The following is a 16,532-nucleotide window of genomic DNA, read 5'->3' as shown; positions in this document are numbered from 1 at the left end:
GCATTATTGCATCTAATAGCGCTGCATGCAGGAAGAGGGCAGTCGTTGAACTAACTGAGCTGTATGGACATAAAATCAGACCTCGTGCTACCTCCTGTGGCTTTGTTTCCTCTGAATCACCAGCATCTCCATCCAGCTGGGCCCATTTCATCCCTGCAGATGAACACAGAGGTAATTTATTGTTATGTGTACTATGTTTAAATGTAATGGGAAGGGAAATGTGTTTCGCAGAATGTTTACTTCTGCCCCCCCCCCCCAGCAAAGGATGCCGTTAAGGGTATCTGCTGTTCCGCCTTCCAGTCGCTCCCCTGTAATACAGATGACATTTAAAGAAGCTGGTTGATGCTGACAGCAGAGAGCTCACTGTGTGTTACTCAGGAGGAGAGAGGTTTTTTCAGGTGACAGTGTTTGCATCATCTGGCCAACAGCACTACATGGAAAACGCACATGAAAAGAAAATGACCTGCAGCTTGAACTGTATGACACCAAAATACTGTGGAAGCACACAGCATGATTTAATGTTTTTCCTCTAATATTTTGTAAGACATGATTGCATGTTGCATGCTTTACCGAGGTTTAGTTTATCGCTGCATCTTTACTTTGGTATTAAGCCCTTGATTATAAGCAATGTCCTGTGTTAAAGGGACATTCCGGTGGTTTTTACACAAGATGACCAGCTTATTTATTGTCATGTTTTCTGCCTTCTGAAATTTGACCAAAAAAATATTGGTTACTTCAATAGAGTCTCTCCTTGAGACTGTAAATCTATAACACAAGGCCTGTGTTGATCATAAGGAGTTAGAAGAAGAGGGTATGTAAGAGTCATAAATAGTCTAACAAAATGTTTTTTAAAAGGATTCTATGATTCTTGAGCTTCACCCTTTGGAACTTCATTTTTAAAGTGAAAAAAAAGTGATGCAAAATGAGCACAAACGACCCCTCTGCTCATTTGTGGATGTGTCTTGGGTGGAACAAGAGCATAAACACAGAAAGATGGTCCAGATGAAGGTTCTGTCTGCCCAAAAATCAAATTAGCAACATACTCCAATACTAGTCCAGGATTTATTCTCCGGTTAGAAATCATTTATTTCCTCAGAGCATCCTAGAATGCAAAGCACACCTGAACTGTTTAGCTCAGAATTGCAGAGTGAATCTTGTAGTTGGGTTCAACTGATGTTGGATCATGTTCCCACCACAAATGAACTCCTGCCAAACAGAGGCTAAACAACACAGGTTTGAGAATGTGTTAACATCTCAGCCTCTGTTGCTTTGAGTTTGACTGTTTTCTGTTTGCATTTTGTCTCCTTTGAGCCAAAGCTTTATGGAAGCACATAAATTGCACGAGTAGCCCTTTAAGCTGATTCAGATGCGACACAAGCACACGTGAAAGACCTCCCCCTGCTTTGAGCTGAACAACCCCCTTAGTTATGTTGCATCTCTTTTTCTTCAGTCTGCATCTCATTCTGGTTGTTTGACTGAATTCCCATCAAGAAATGTTACTGATCACTTCCAGCAGGGGCTCTGACCCAGGTCCACCTGTGGCTGTGCTGGCCTTTCTGCTGCAGGTTCACAGGACTCAACAGTCAGCGCAGTTAAGCAGGCTGACCACACTGAAGGTCGCTTCGTGGAGAAAGTTGCAGCGTGCATCTCCATTCCTGACATTTCTCCAGAGAAATTCCCTGACCCTGAACGAATGAGTCGTCCATCATGACACACCTGATCCACATTTCTATGCAGCCATGCCGTTTCTGTCATGTCTGTCCTGCCGGCTTTACTGTGTCAAGGTTCCCTCTCAGGATACAATGCGATGACCAGGATGATGTAATCCACTGTGTATGTGATGTGGGAGCAGATTGAGGACGGCCCCTCCATCCTATGTAAACCCAAACATGAGAATCATTCCCATGCAAGGCCAGCCTCCCTGCACAGTTGCCATGTCCATTTGTTCTGCTCTAGTTTGCATGTAGGTCATCTGTAGTGGACCAGAGATGCAGCAGAACGGCAGCCGTACTCTGCATTAGATGGTGTTTTCACTGTGTGGACTTCAGAAAGCTCTGTGTTCTTCACAGTTTATGAGCAGCTATAGTAATCGAACTAATTTCCAAAATCAAAACACAGTGAATGTCTCAGACTGTTTTTTCAGACTCATGACTCAGAGTATTTATTATGTAAATAAGTTTTAAAAAAAAAATAAAAAAGTTATGGCAGCATTGTGTTTCTCATAGCACTTTAAACTTTTCGTTTTTTAAGCATAACACAAGCCGATTCATCCAGTAAATGATATCAGGGCTACTTTGCAGATTTAGTCTCTCTAATAGTTGCAAGAATTTGTGTCGTCTCCCTTATCTATAAAAGATTAAACTTAGCTAAAAATAGCAGGTAAATGTTTGGAAATATGGCAAAAATGTGTTTTGATGGGGTTTGACATCACGAAAGAATCCTTCCTTGTCCATACTCGTATTGTTCTTTCTAAGTATTACATGCTACACATTAGATAAATAAGCCAGCGTGTGTAAAAACATTGATATGGACATTTAAATAGCAGCAGTTATCTTTTTGTACACAGCAACTAGGGGATCTACTGAGTCAATATTACTTCAGAAGAGCGGTATGTTCGAGGATCTATGGGTTCACAAGCTCTGTTTCTTTTCCTTCAGTGAAATAAACTCCTTCAAAATTCCTGCGATGATGGCCTGAGACATCGGCGGAAACCTGTACACCAAAAACCGCTTGAAGCCTGAAAACTGAAGCAGAAGTGATGATGTCTCGTAATCCGTGAAGTAAATGGGACATTCTACGGCCTGCCTCTATCATGACACCCAGTGGTAAGTTTTGGCCTTGAGCTTGTAAACTGCTGTAGACATGAAAGCTGTCTGGTTTGGCCTCAATCAGCCTGATTCACTCTTGAGATTTTCAGGCAAACTGCAGATAGAAAAGTAGCTGTGGCAGATGGTTCTCAAAGTCAGATGCTGAATTGTTTCTCACCAGCGTACTTTACGAAGCGTGACTCAAAGGCATCATCACAGATGTACTCATTGAGGGACTACATACTTAGTGACATTTTAAAGGGATCATTTAATATTTAAAGTTGAAAATAGAGAAAGAGGACTCCTAGATTTCACAATAATACACCATTTTGTCATGCTCACTAACAATACTCTTGGCAGGAGTTTGTGTTTGGTCCCTCTCTGTCTTTCTCTCCCTGGTTCTGTCTTCAGGTGTTTCTGATTTCAGATCACCGGCTCCATTAACCTGCCCACTGACCACTGCTCTCTTCTTTGTTGTCTGTTTCGAACCGTTCATGTTTTCGCTCTCCTCTCTCTCCTCTCACTCCAAACAGCTGAGGCAGATGAGCGTCCTCCCTGAGCCTGGTTCTGCCGGAGGTTTCTTCCTGTTAAAAGGGATTTTTTTTTCCCTCCCACTGTCGCCAAGTGTTTGCTCCGAGGGAATAGTTGGATTTCTCTGTGTAATATAATATTGTAAGGTCTTGATGTAACTCTGCAAAGTTCCCTAGATGTTGACTTCTATTGTGAACTGTTGCTGTATAAATAAAAATGTAAGTGAATTGCAGTTTTGCACCCAAAATGTGTTTTGTTTTTATACATCAGACATTTATAATAATATTCAGAACCCCACCAGTTTCACTGATAGCTTTGCGACATTCTTTTAATGAGTAAATTTTAGTGGACAATGATGAACAAAAAAAAAAAAAAGGATGCTGAAACAGTGCAGTTTTTGAGATAGTGGTGTAAGAAACACTGTTACAGACTAAAGCTGGATTCACTTCATTTCTGGATTAATTTCTAAATCAAATTGTTTGATCTGTAGTACAACAGACAAACTAAAAAGAAATAATAATTTTTTAAAAACACATTATCGTAGAACTCATGTTGTTTTGTCCATTGAACCACCCAAATCCCATCACACAGCAACATGGCAGCAAGACAAGCAGCAAATTCTTTCACTTTCTAATCTGGATTTATCACATGTTTGATGTTTTTTGTTGAAATATTACCTAAAAGTTAATTCAGCTGCCTTGAATAACCGACTATTCAATGAGCAGACTGATAGCTGCAGCTGTATTTGATATTTTAATCTCTGCTGGCTATGAACAAAACAAAAACGTACCTCTATAATCTGGAAGTCCTCCTTGTCCTCAGTGAACCTGCATAATCAGGTCAGTGATACTTGGCACGTTGCTCCTGAATGTTTCTGTTGCTGCTTGTTGGCAGTTGATCAGAGGCATAGTTTTATTCTTGCTTTCCAAGATTCTTTGTCATTGAAACAATTGAAAAAATGATTCATTAAAACATATTTCTTTGTTTTTTTTGGCTCCATTCAAGCAGCAGATAGTTTTAAAGGCCTTTTTAAAAATATATATTTTACAACAGCATTATGCAATTTGATTATATGTTTTTTGATATTCTGATAACGTGTGCCTTCACTGTACCCACCGTGTAAACCACCATCAGTCAGAAGCAAAGCCTGGTCTGTGCGTTCACTTTAAAACATTGACCGAATCATGTCATGGCCCGGTTTTCCTCAATGATGAGCAATGATCAATGAGTTTATCCAGAGCAACCGCGATCTGAGAGGACGAATACACTGCACAGACGTGGTTTTTATCTTAAAATAAAAAAAAAAAAAAGACAAATTGTCTGTTTATACAATTTATACTCAGCAAAAAAATATCCAGACAAGAAAACTGTGGCATCTGCTTGTTGTAAAAACTAATCAGCTGAACCAGCGTGCTCATGTGCCAGCCTGTGATAGAAGCAACGAGGAGTAGGAAAATCATCTGAAAAGTAAGTTTTTGTAGTTTTAAAAATGCCTTTTGTGGAAGGGAAATGGGATTTAATTTGTCTGATGGTCACATGTCGTGATTCTGTAAAAAACAGTTTGTCAGCTGCTCTTAAAACAAATCACTCTGGAAAGTTGTTTTGTGGTTTGTTTGGTTTTTTTTTTGGTATCTCAACAAAAAGTTGAATGCATATGGAATAATGACAATGCCCTTCCTTACACAGATCTATAATGTGTGTGATGCAGTTTTAGGTGAGCCATGGCAGCCGATCTAGATGTGATGAATCTGTTTATCATTGCTGGGGGAACCCTGGCTATTCCCATCCTGGCTTTTCTGGCTTCCTTCCTTCTCTGGCCCTCTGCACTCATTCAAGTGTATTACTGGTAAGGTTCTTCAGTTTGTTATACACCTTTACTTTAGTTTTTACTGTCCAGTTTCCTTTTATTTAACCTTTTAGAAGTTCAAACATTGGACCTGAAGTTATATGATGTGTCGTGAAAAATTAAAACTCAGAACTCTTTGTTTTTAATGGCTCACCCCACATTTGTTCACCTCTAGAATTCTAGTTGGTGTCCAATGACATTTCAAATGAAGTTGTGTGGATTTGAAGAGTGTTAAGCTGCACATACTGGTTAAAGCAGAGGTTCACTCATGTACATATACAATAAATGCATTATTTATTGATCTAATTTTTTAAATCCTGTCTTTACTGGCTGCAAAGAAATTGTTTTCAATGTACCCGATGAGAGGCAGCATCCACAGTCTTTGTTCTGTTCAATAATCTGAAGCTTTAGCAGTCAGGGTAACACAAATCCAGTGAGTTTCCTCCAAGGTTGTAGTCTTTTCACTACCAGATATTCCCTCTTTGTGTTGTTATCCCTCTGTTGAGGCTTAGCAAGCAAGGAAACACAAAGAGCTGACTTCCAGGTCCTCTGGAGCAGCATATGGAAATGTTTTCTCATGTGATATTCATTGAACAAAACAACATTATTTGTTTTCAGATCCCACCTGGGTAATGGATTGCTTTTAAATGTGTATTTTCTCAAGGTTGGGGAAACATTGTGGTTTTGTTAATGTTAATATTCAGTTGTCAAGGTCAAAACAGTTGTTTTCTTTTTTTTTTTTTTTAATCTGGTTTTATCTCTTGTTTATCATTTTTAAATACTATGCCTCAGTTTGCTTTGTCTTTCTTTTATTGTGAAGCACGTTGTGAGGCAAACAGGTGCTTCATAAATGCACTTTATTTACTTTGATAAATATGTACTTAGGGACAGTGAATTTTGTCCCCAACTGCTTTACCAAGGATCTGTGAACTAGAACTCTTTGTATGTACATATGAACATCTGAATGACATATTTGGGCTGACCTAAAAAAAGAAAAGAAAAAGCCCTGTCCCCTTCATGTCTGTATGAGCATATACGAGTAGAAACTGCAAGTCAGTTTCACTTAAGAGGCCAGAATCACACATTTCCCTAAACACAAAACCCATGCAGGCTTAAGCTGTAAGCAAAAGAGAGCTTATTATTATCACTTGACCCCAATGTGAACTTCTGTGCAGTCACGTCTCTGTGTTTAAGCCCAGATAAACGTGTTCCTCTGCAGGTACTGGAGGAGGACTCTGGGCCTGCAGGTTCGCTACGCAGACTGTGGCGGTTATCGCTTCTGCTACTCGTACAGAGGAAAGCCTGGGATGAGGCCTTCCATCTTAATGCTGCACGGCTTCTCTGCTCACAAAGACATGTGGCTCACTGTTGTCAAGGTTGGCGAAACACTAACAGCTTACTGCCTTGAAATTGTAGGACTAAAACTCAGCTGATTTCATGTAAAGGAACATATCTGTGTTAAACTCATTTTTTGAGCTGTGGTAGTCTGAGGTGCTTCAGAAAAATGGCAGCTGAACTTCGATGACGTGCTTGGAATCAATGACGGCAAACAAACTTACAGGTCTTTAAATTATGTAAAACAAAACCATTTGAATAAGCAAATTCACCTACAGTAACCGAGTTTATTGACATCATTTTGGGGAACATACAGTCTCTACATAGAAGCATGGAGAAGGCAATAAGAATGTGAATCCTACAATCAACTGTAATACACTTTAAAATGAACTGCAGCATTTATTCACTGATGAATCTTTCATGTTAAACTCCAAACATCATTGAATTTCTTAGAACACCCCTCTTTGACTTTTCCACTTGAGTTCAAAAAGGGCCCTCTTGCAAAACCTGATTCGAAGGTTTGTTTGCTTCTTGTTTGCTTTTTCTTTTCAAGTGTTCACAAATTGAGATACGAGATTAAAGGGTTCAATATTAACCTCTTAAGACTTGGTGTCCACATGCATGGACATCACATTTTGGGTTATATTACCACAGGAGTTATTTTTCTTATTTTTTTTATTTTATTATTTCATTCTTATTATTTTTTTGTGTTGTTAGTGTTATTTATCTTATTTTTTTTTTCTTTATTTTTGATTTTTTTTTTTTTAAGATGCACATCATACAAGAGCTTGGGTCTTAAGAGGTTAAGAGAAATTACTTTATATTCAAGTCAGTCAAACTCAACTATTTTATTTTTTTATTAAAGAAATTAGGTCAGGTCAAAAAACAATGTGTTTGTAAAATTTTACACACCAAAATTCTACATTAGAACTCTAACTTTAGATATTATTCCCATCACTAAGGAGGAGTTGTCAGTCATACCGCTGTCATGATCCAAAAGAAACAATTCTTATTTACTCGTAGAAGATGTGGAACACTTAAAGTTTTGCATGGTTGAGTTCAAACTACATGAATTCATACAGATTTTTTTTTTTTAATAAAATATTTTGATGCTACTTAAATGCTAACATTCAGTGGTAATTAGATTTCATAATAATGTATTCAGTTGCTTGTAAGATTCCCTCTAGGATGGCATCCATATATTTAGCACACTAATATCATTAGGATGTAATTCTCCTCTTCTACTGCTCTAGTATCTACCAAAACATCTGCACATTGTGTGTGTGGACATGCCCGGCCATGAGGGGACGACTCGCACCAACAACGAGGATTATTCCATTCAGGGGCAGGTCATAAGGATCCATCAGGTACTCTGGATAAGAGCTTTGAAATAAAAAAGGTGCATTTTTCAGGTGTCTAAATCATCTGACTGAAAATCTGTTTTTGTGTCTCTTCTCAGTTTGTGGAAACGGTTCGTCTAAACAGGAAACAGTTTCATCTGGTTGGAACCTCCATGGGGGGAAACGTAGCAGGAGTTTACGCAGCCTGTTATCCTGCAGAAATCTGTAGCATGACTCTCATTTGTCCAGACGGTCAGTAACTGTGTGTGTGTGTGTGTGTGTGTGTGTGTTGTGTTGTGGACATGAGTCTGTTTACTCCCAAATAGTGATGAAGTAAGTGATGTGTGTGTGCACGTGTCTGTTAGCAAAATGTCCTCAATAAGCTTTTGTATGTTGTCCAAAGAGAGGCTGGACACAGAAATGGTTAAATATTTTTACTTCAGGCAGCCACATGTTTTCTGTGCCTCTTGAGGGAGCTCTTTTTCAGTTTCAGAAAACTCCCAGATGATGCCACAGAGAGCTATCCTGGCTTGAGTTTTGGGAAGCATCTTCAAAAGCACCTTTCCGTGCAATAAACTATCAAATGAGCTGCATCTTTTACTGCTAGTTTTGCTCCTTTTAGCTCAGAATGGATGGATAACAGTGTCATCTGAGTAACAAAATAAATATCTATATAAGTAATATATAAATCTGGGAAAAAAAACACAAAAATCTCTTGAAATAGATGAGATAGGTAACATTTTATCTGCAGTATTTCATTAAAATGTCATCAAATTTGAACATTAAAGATCCATATATCTGTCCGTTTTCTATACATCGCTTTATCCTCTGCATGGTTGGATGACATTGAAAGATGTTGGAGAATACTGAATGTGATCCAACTTAATATTTCTCAGACTTAAATCATGTGCAACCAGGTTTTATTCCTTGTGTGCCTCAGCAGCGGAGTTATTTCACTCCTAACTGCACCACAGTAAGATAAGACACTTTGTTTTTAACGGTGTGTCTAAAGTTAAAACTAAAATGTTCTTCTTTTATTGGTGTATCTATAGTAAAGCAAATACTAGGAATACTACTACTACTACTACTAATAACCAATGATAGCCATTTTCTGTTGTTACTGGTGTATCTATAGTGAATAAAAGAAGACCATTTTTATTGTATAATGCCTTAAGAATAAAAATGTCCATAATAAATAAATGCATAAAATAACAGAAAATATGCGGTTCGCTTATAAGACTGATTGTCCCGTAATTAAAAAAAAAAAAAGGAAATAATTTATCAATCACCTTCTGTAAATAGAAATAAAAACACTTATCATAATATATACATGTTTTATAATATATTTATAATATTTCATATAATATATAATATAAAATGTGTTTTATTTATTATATATAGATATTGTATTATTGATATTTTATTTTATTATGCCGGAGTAGAAATTGTACTTTTCTGTTAGGTAATGATGCACATACAGTAATGATAATAGTAATCATCATCGTAATCATAATCACAGAATAATGTCAAAGTTACAACACATCCCCTGTGATAAGAACAGATTTTTTGGGGGGGATGACCTGATGTATATTTCACATTCTATTAAAAATACTGAAAAATAAAACAAAAGGGAAATGATTACATCAACTGATAATAAAGTAATTTGAAAATGTAAATAAACGGGAATATACCTGATAATCATTTTTGTTAAAATGCACACTCATACAACTGTTAATACGCAGATATTTGTGTGTGTGTGTGCAGATCTTTCAGCATATTGTAATTAAAGTGGTTTAAACTACATTTCTGCACCTCCTCCCAGCTCTGTTTTCAGGCTTCAGAAATTCAAACCGATTTCAGCCAACCACAAGGCTTCTCACCAATCAGGTGACAGAGTATAAACAGCAACAAAATTAGTGGTGAGAGCAGGATGTGGTGTTGGAGGACACGCACGTGGGAGGCTGGGTCCGAATCCCACTTGAATGTTCATTTTTACAATCGTTTGACTGCCTTTAGCTGTTCGGTAGAAAGGATGTAAATTGGATATTTTCATGTTTTGTTTTGTTTTTTTTCCTCCAGATATCTTCAGCTTTAATGTTTTTATTAACATATTAACATCCTCAGTCAGCTATAAACCTAAGTATCCCTTCTTGTAGTTAGCTGTGGAAGAATAAGCAGCTATCTGACCCTGATGAAATACTGCCTGTTTAAAAGCAAATGAATTCCTACAAAGCAATAATTAAATCAATGCCTATGATAAGTTGCTATTTCTGACATTTAGTTTAATCATAGGTTTGCTCTTGCCGTATTTAAAGCATTACCCATTTTTGCTTTGTCAGCTTTCCTTAGCAGCTTGCGATTTTCCTCTTTTCCAAACAAAACATGGCCATGCATCATCAGTGTAAAATCCAACGCTGTTTTTTTTTTCTTCTTTTACTTTTCTTTTCATCCTGCAGGTATAAGACATCCATGTGAGACCAAATTTGACAATCATCTGCAGGATCTGGAGCACAGCAATTACACACTGAACATCCCGCTGATTCCCACAACCCCCGAGGAGATGGAGGACATGTTCAGACTGTGTTCCCATGTTCGCTTTAGAATTCCTCAGCAGGTCAGAACTTCATTTAGTAAAGACCAAACACAAAAACATATCCTCCTTTGTATGAAGGTTTGTCATATTTTGTGGATGTTTAACCATACATTTGCATCGTTTAGATTCTTCAAGGACTGGTCGACGTCCGACAGCCTCACAACACATTTTATCAAGAGGGTCGGTTCACTTTGCTCTGACACATTTTAGCTGTGACCATCTAACAGTACAGTATACTTCATATTGAGAAAAAAACCCCACTCAATTCTTTTTTTTTTCTTTTTAAAAAACAGTGTTTATGGAGATTGTTGGTGAGAAATCAAGATATGCCTTACAGGATCACTTGCATCTGATAACTGCACCTTTACAAGTGATATGGGGCAAACAAGACCAGGTAATTATGATGGCTCACTGATACAGTGACTCAGCAAAGCTTGTGTAAACACATAAGTGATCACCCTGCAGCTTTTGCTTCTAAACTAATTCTAAGATTCAAACAAACACGAAGGCGGTGGCTCAGGTTTCTTTAGTAAATAATGTCTGAATAAAGAACCTTCAGTCTCCTTCAAAGACGTAATAAAAACTGTGATTCCATCTAGGTGGTGGATGTGTCTGGGGCTGCAGTCATTGCAGAGATGTTGCCCGGATGCAGAGTGGACCTGCTGGAGAACTGCGGCCACTCTGTGGTGATGGAGAGGCCTTGTCGGACAGCCAAACTCATCCTGGAGTTCATCATCCTGCAGCAGAATGCCAGGGGTGGCATGAAGAAATCTTCCTGAAAAAAAAAAAAAAAGACTGTCAATCAGCTCCTTCTATCCTAACGCTTCATATGCTTTTTGTAGACAGATGCACATACTTCAGAAATGATTGCAGTAGGCAGGAGTTGCAGTGCTCCTGCATTGCATTATGTGTTATAAATCACATTTCATTTGTAATGTGGACTGCTAATAAAAAACCCTGTGCATGAATCTGTGTGTGTCTGTGTGTGTGCACGTGCGTATGTGTGTGTGCGCGCGCAGACGGGGGGGATGTGTTCCTGCAGAGGTGCCTGAGCTTGCAGCAGCACCTCCTCCCCTCCTTCACCCTCCTTGCGTGCGCAGTTTTTGCTGCAGCCTGGAGCCGAGCACAGCTGCCCGGTGCAACCAGCGGCAGACATCAATGACTATCCGGCTGCACCGTTAAATGCCAAACGCAGGCCGCTGTTACTGGACAAAAAAACACAAGTAGGCACAAAAGAGAGCCGGTAAGCCTTTATTTTAGCGTCTATTTCCACTCCCAGTTAGTCCAATTGAGGTCCCGGTGTTAACCTTAGTAGTAACCGCAGCTAATGGCTCATGGACTGCTAGCTGTGTTAGCTTGTTAGCTGGAAACTAGCTGTTAGCTCGGTTAGCTGGCTAAACGGTTAACATTTCCAGTGTAGCACTTAAATTGTTAACGCTACATACTTTAGAGTACCCACGCTGGATTTACGACTTAAAAGCAACATCATTGAACTTTTACATGGAGTGTGTTGCTTTTGGTATCAGTTTTCTTCGGTTTCATGGCAGCAAATGCAATGAAATGGACTGTGGTTGGATGGCTGCTCTCAATATTAGCTTTAAAGCCAACGTTGGTTTGTTGGCTTGACAAACATTCATCAGTGCAGGAGAAATAGTTTGTTATACAGCAGAGGAAGGTATGAAACGTGAATGAGACGGGGTTTGTGTGCAAAGGATTCATCACAGCTAGGTTTCAGTTTCAAGTAAGAGGCATTACCATCTCTAGTCTTCAGCTCTGACTTTTTATGCACAGATATATGAGATATAAAGTTTATTATTGAACTTGGAAACAGGTTTTGAGTGTAGTCTAGAAGCTACTTTGAACCGTGTCACATTGCCAGAGGAGGTGAGAATGAACAATGGCCAAACTAAATGTATTGTGTTTGGTAGTAGGGGTCTTCCTGCTGATGCCACTCCCTTCATTTTGCCAACAGATGGGATATCAGGTCACTGAAGTCAAATTACAGGCTGTTGAATAAGATAATGTCCTGTTTAATTCTAAATAGATTGATTAGGCTACTTCCATGATGGTAAAGAGAACTTTTCAGTTTTAAAAAAAAATATCTTTGCTCTTCATTCATGATTGACCTTGTTTGGTCAAACCTGCAGTACTGGCAAGAGCTGCTGGGAGACAGTTCACTTGATCTGAAATTGAGCAGAACTGAGCAACCGTATTAGTTTGTTATGGTAAATTCTGTGTTAATACCCCTGAGGTGCCTCAGTGATTATAATGAGTGACTGTTGAGGCTAAATTTCTTGTCTACTGTTATTCATGGAAGTGTCATTTGGAATGATAAACTAAGGTACCTTGTTTAAAAAAACTGTTTTTTGGTATGAAACACATCTAGTGAACAGCAGTCAGCTTTTACTGTTGAATCCAGTATGTTCATATACACACAAAACAGCTCCCATGTTCACGTAATCTAACACGAGAGTTGATGCAAGCTCTTATCTGTAATGCAGTATTTGACTGAGCCTACATCACCGTGTCCGTCTTATTCTGCATAATGAAACTTTGTTACAGCTCATGTAAATGTGACTGTTTTTTCACAGGTGAAAATACTTATCTGTTGCCTCTCTACTTTGGTTCTGACCAAGTGGGTATTCTTCTACAAATGGATAATGGAGACTGGGGCCATCGGGTAAGAGATGGCTAAAAATCAGGGCAATGTCAGACACTGCTGAAACTTACTCTGTTTCCAGTTTAGTGTAAATGAAACTGAATCCAGTTCCGTCAAAAACAAGGTAGTAAATCCTGCCTTCATAAAAGCTAGAATGTTGTTTTTTTTTTTCAAGTTTTTAGAGGGATGTTAATGTCACATTGAGAGGCTGTGGTTTGTGTTGAACTGATGCAATTTATTAGCACTTACTATAGTATTTAATGTGTTAGATTAAACTAATTTTAGCTAGGTGTGCCTAATATGCTGAAAACTAAGTGTATTTCTACTTCCCACTTGACTGTCTTGCTGTTCACAATGTCGCTTTTTACTGCAAAATGCAAACTCTACTTTACTTTAACTTGACAAATTGTCCTTTCCTCTGCTAGATGACTACTCCCGTTACCTTGAACGTGGGAGGCCACCTGTACACCACCAGTCTATCCACCCTGCAGCGTTATCCAGACTCCATGCTGGGCGCAATGTTCCGGGGAGATTTCCCCACAACTCGAGATTCCCAAGGGAATTATTTCATCGATCGCGATGGAACACTTTTCCGGTACATCCTGAACTTCCTGCGGACGTCTGAGCTGACCCTTCCCGTGGACTTCACAGAGACAGACCTCCTGAGGAAAGAGGCGGATTTCTACCAAATCGAACCTTTGATCCAGTGCCTTCACGATCCCAAGCCGCTGTACCCTCCCGACATCTTTGAGCAGGTCGTGGAGCTCTCTAGCACTCGGAAACTGTCAAAATATTCAAACCCAGTTGCTGTCATCATCACACAGCTAACCATAACTACGAAGGTTCACGCCCTGCTCGAAGGTATTTCCAACAACTTCACAAAGTGGAACAAACACATGATGGACACCAGAGACTGCCAGGTGTCGTTCACCTTCGGACCATGTGACTATCATCAGGAGGTGTCCCTAAGGGTTCACCTCATGGACTACATAATGAAGCAAGGTTTCACCATTCGGAACACGCGTGTGCATCACATGAGTGAGCGTGCAAACGAGAACACGGTCGAGCACCACTGGACTTTCTGTAGACCAGCTCACAAAGTTGAAGACTGAGTTACAGCACAGCGGTGGCACTGCTGTTAAATTTGTCTTCATATTCCACAAATCCTGATAACAAAAAAGAACTAAATTGACCTCCATTTCATTCATGTATCACTAACTGATTTTTTTTTTCTTGCTTTAGCCAATGTTGAATAGTGCACAAAGCTGAAAATCCAGACAGCAAAAAAACATGAAAACGTGAATTCTTAATTCATTCACCTGTTTAAGCACAATACTTTCTCGTCCATCTTGCTAAGTACATATTTGACATTTCTTGAAAATGGAATATGTCTTTGATTGTAAGGTCTGAAAACTAAAAACAGCATTTCTTAGGAGGCAGAAAGGCCGTGAAGTTAATTCAGTAAGGACACTGTATTAACATAGTGATGCTAAAATGTGGGTGCAATGATTTTTATAGGAATAATTGTGGTTAAGAAATGAGTAATAAAGTGGTTGTAAAGAAGTACTCATGATTTGAGACTCGGTGCCTACATATGGTATCAGATCTTAACATTAAACTGCATTAATATGAGTTTTAATCACAATTTGTAGGAAAAAGTAAAAAAAAAAGAAGAGCTGTCTTGTTCACAAGTTACATCAGATTTTGAACTTGAGACACTGAACAAATAACTTTTTTGGACTCCAAGATGATAGGAGTTTACTTTTTTATAATAAGCATAACTTATGGTTATCTTTCGCCTAGTAGTTTTCTGGTGAGTTTACAGTAGATCTTAGAATTAGTCTCTTAGGTCTCTATTATCCCCTTGTACGGTACTATTTCTAGCCCCTAGTAGTTGTTGCATGTGTCTGACTGTCTTGTGTATGTATACTGTATGTATCTGCTCTGTGTGCTTAATATTACTACGTCATACTGTTTCATTTCTGAGCTCATATCAACAGTGATGTGTTTGGTCATCCCAGCCAAAATAAATCCATCTGTGTATTTGATTTCATTAATTTCGCTTTGTTGCCGAACTTTGCATTTTAGCTCTGATATTTTGCGCTATAGCTCGTTTGGTATATCAGCTGTTCAAACATCCAACCACTTCCAGTCACATTCAAGTTAACTCCAAATTTCTAACCTAATAGGAGGAGATAGTATATTTCCCAAGCATGTACAGTTAAGCAATAATTCATCTGAATAATTTGGCACGTCAAATATTTTAGTTTAATACGTTTTTAGCTATTCACTGGGTTTAAAGAATGTGTTTGTGAGGGTTTATGTTATTCACTGTAAGAACTGTCTGACCGCGTTAAACTGCATTGTCAGATAATCTTAATGTGTTTGTGTTTTTCTTTTGTATGTCAGCACAACCCTATGGCTTTATTTGATTTCCATCCAGTGACCTATTTTTATAGAGCGTTCATTGAATTTCAATAGAGAAGGCACTAAAAAATGTGAAACATGTTGACATGTCCATAATTTAATTTTAAGAGGGAAAAACCACAGCAGGAAAGATTTATTTGAATGGGTTCATAATAATGGAGAAGGTTTATTATTATTATTATTATTATTATTATTATTTTGGGGTCAGAAAACCTAAACTTAAGTTTAGGTTTTATACTTGTGAAATTTTGTTTTAGCTTGCAGTAAGATTTGTTTGTATGAATATACAGTAGTTCATATGTACCCAGATGTAAGGCTTACGTCTCTGTCATACAGTAAATACTGTAGGTATCTTGTCCATTTAAAAGAAGTCTGTCCCCATGCTAAATAGTTTTGTAGTGATGTGTTTTGATTGACAGGGGCTGATGCAATTGTTCATATATCCTGAAAGCGTTATTCAACCTATGGATGCTAAGCTACCACCACCCCAGTTTTGATGCTCTGCAAGTGATCATTTTTCAGTGGTCCCATATTGTGCCCCTTTTTCAGCAAATTAACGAGCAGAATGCGTCCTACAATTTTTCAGCTCAATATACCATAAAAACTGTTAATTTTACTACAACTGTATAACCCCTGGTTTCAGCCTGTTCTAAACTGGCTGTTTTCAATACATGTAACTTTTAATACTGCTGAGCTATGGCTGTTTATATCCCCTTCAGGAAGAAGACTCTCTCTGCATCTGTGATTGACAGCGCAGAGCAAAACACTTCATCGCATAAGATATGAATGAGTGTGCGGGACCAGTACTTTCTCCTGCTCTATCGCTCTGAGTGGTCATTTTAAACTTACGTTTATGGTAAGTTCGTCTGCCAACGTTGCAGTTATAACATCAGAAGGTCAGTCGTGCAGAGCAGCAGCTTGAAAATCACTACAAAGTGAATGCCAGTTAACATTTACTCTTAATGGGCTGTGTTTCATTCACTATTTCATATTT

The 16,532-nt window shown here is 38.5% G+C and overlaps 2 protein-coding genes and 1 long non-coding RNA gene across 4 annotated transcripts; all 3 read left to right on the top strand.

The window, feature by feature from the left end:
- Positions 1-2,144: 2,144 nt before the first annotated feature.
- Positions 2,145-3,585, top strand: LOC103354433 (uncharacterized). Its single transcript, XR_520044.1, has 2 exons — positions 2,145-2,825; positions 3,341-3,585. It is a non-coding gene; the product is annotated as an uncharacterized LOC103354433 (long non-coding RNA).
- A 1,474-nt stretch (positions 3,586-5,059) lies between these two features.
- Positions 5,060-11,420, top strand: LOC103354432 (monoacylglycerol lipase ABHD6-like). Its single transcript, XM_008277799.1, has 8 exons — positions 5,060-5,184; positions 6,404-6,560; positions 7,773-7,886; positions 7,979-8,111; positions 10,316-10,473; positions 10,578-10,632; positions 10,746-10,846; positions 11,052-11,420. The coding sequence occupies exons 1-8, from the start codon at positions 5,060-5,062 to the stop codon at positions 11,229-11,231; spliced, it is 1,023 nt and encodes a 340-aa protein (XP_008276021.1). The 3' UTR covers positions 11,232-11,420.
- Positions 11,421-11,556: 136 nt separating this feature from the next.
- LOC103354431 (BTB/POZ domain-containing protein KCTD6) lies at positions 11,557-15,485 on the top strand. 2 transcript variants are annotated; one of them, XM_008277796.1, is made up of 3 exons: positions 11,557-11,695; positions 13,044-13,132; positions 13,537-15,485. In XM_008277796.1, the coding sequence occupies exons 2-3, from the start codon at positions 13,106-13,108 to the stop codon at positions 14,221-14,223; spliced, it is 714 nt and encodes a 237-aa protein (XP_008276018.1). In that variant the 5' UTR covers positions 11,557-11,695; positions 13,044-13,105; the 3' UTR covers positions 14,224-15,485. The 2 variants fall into 2 exon arrangements, with proteins under 2 accessions (XP_008276018.1, XP_008276020.1); XM_008277798.1 differs by lacking the exon at positions 13,044-13,132.
- Positions 15,486-16,532: the final 1,047 nt, after the last annotated feature.

This window comes from Stegastes partitus, unplaced genomic scaffold, assembly GCF_000690725.1.
Source record: "Stegastes partitus isolate 25-593 unplaced genomic scaffold, Stegastes_partitus-1.0.2 Scaffold108, whole genome shotgun sequence".
NCBI lineage: Eukaryota > Metazoa > Chordata > Actinopteri > Pomacentridae > Stegastes > Stegastes partitus.
The sequence above is the reverse complement of the archived record's forward strand: the minus strand, read 5'-3'. Positions and strand labels throughout refer to the sequence as shown.

Bases quoted from the DNA above. Each gene is read 5' to 3' on its own strand.
- LOC103354431 (XM_008277796.1), top strand. From the start codon at position 13,106: ATGGATAATGGAGACTGGGGCCATCGG. The intron at 13,133-13,536 runs GTAAGAGATGGC...TTCCTCTGCTAG, and splicing joins ATGGAGACTGGGGCCATCGG to ATGACTACTCCCGTTACCTT.
- LOC103354432 (XM_008277799.1), top strand. From the start codon at position 5,060: ATGGCAGCCGATCTAGATGTGATGAATCTGTTTATCATTGCTGGGGGA. The intron at 5,185-6,403 runs GTAAGGTTCTTC...GTTCCTCTGCAG, and splicing joins CTCATTCAAGTGTATTACTG to GTACTGGAGGAGGACTCTGG. The intron at 7,887-7,978 runs GTACTCTGGATA...GTCTCTTCTCAG, and splicing joins AGGTCATAAGGATCCATCAG to TTTGTGGAAACGGTTCGTCT.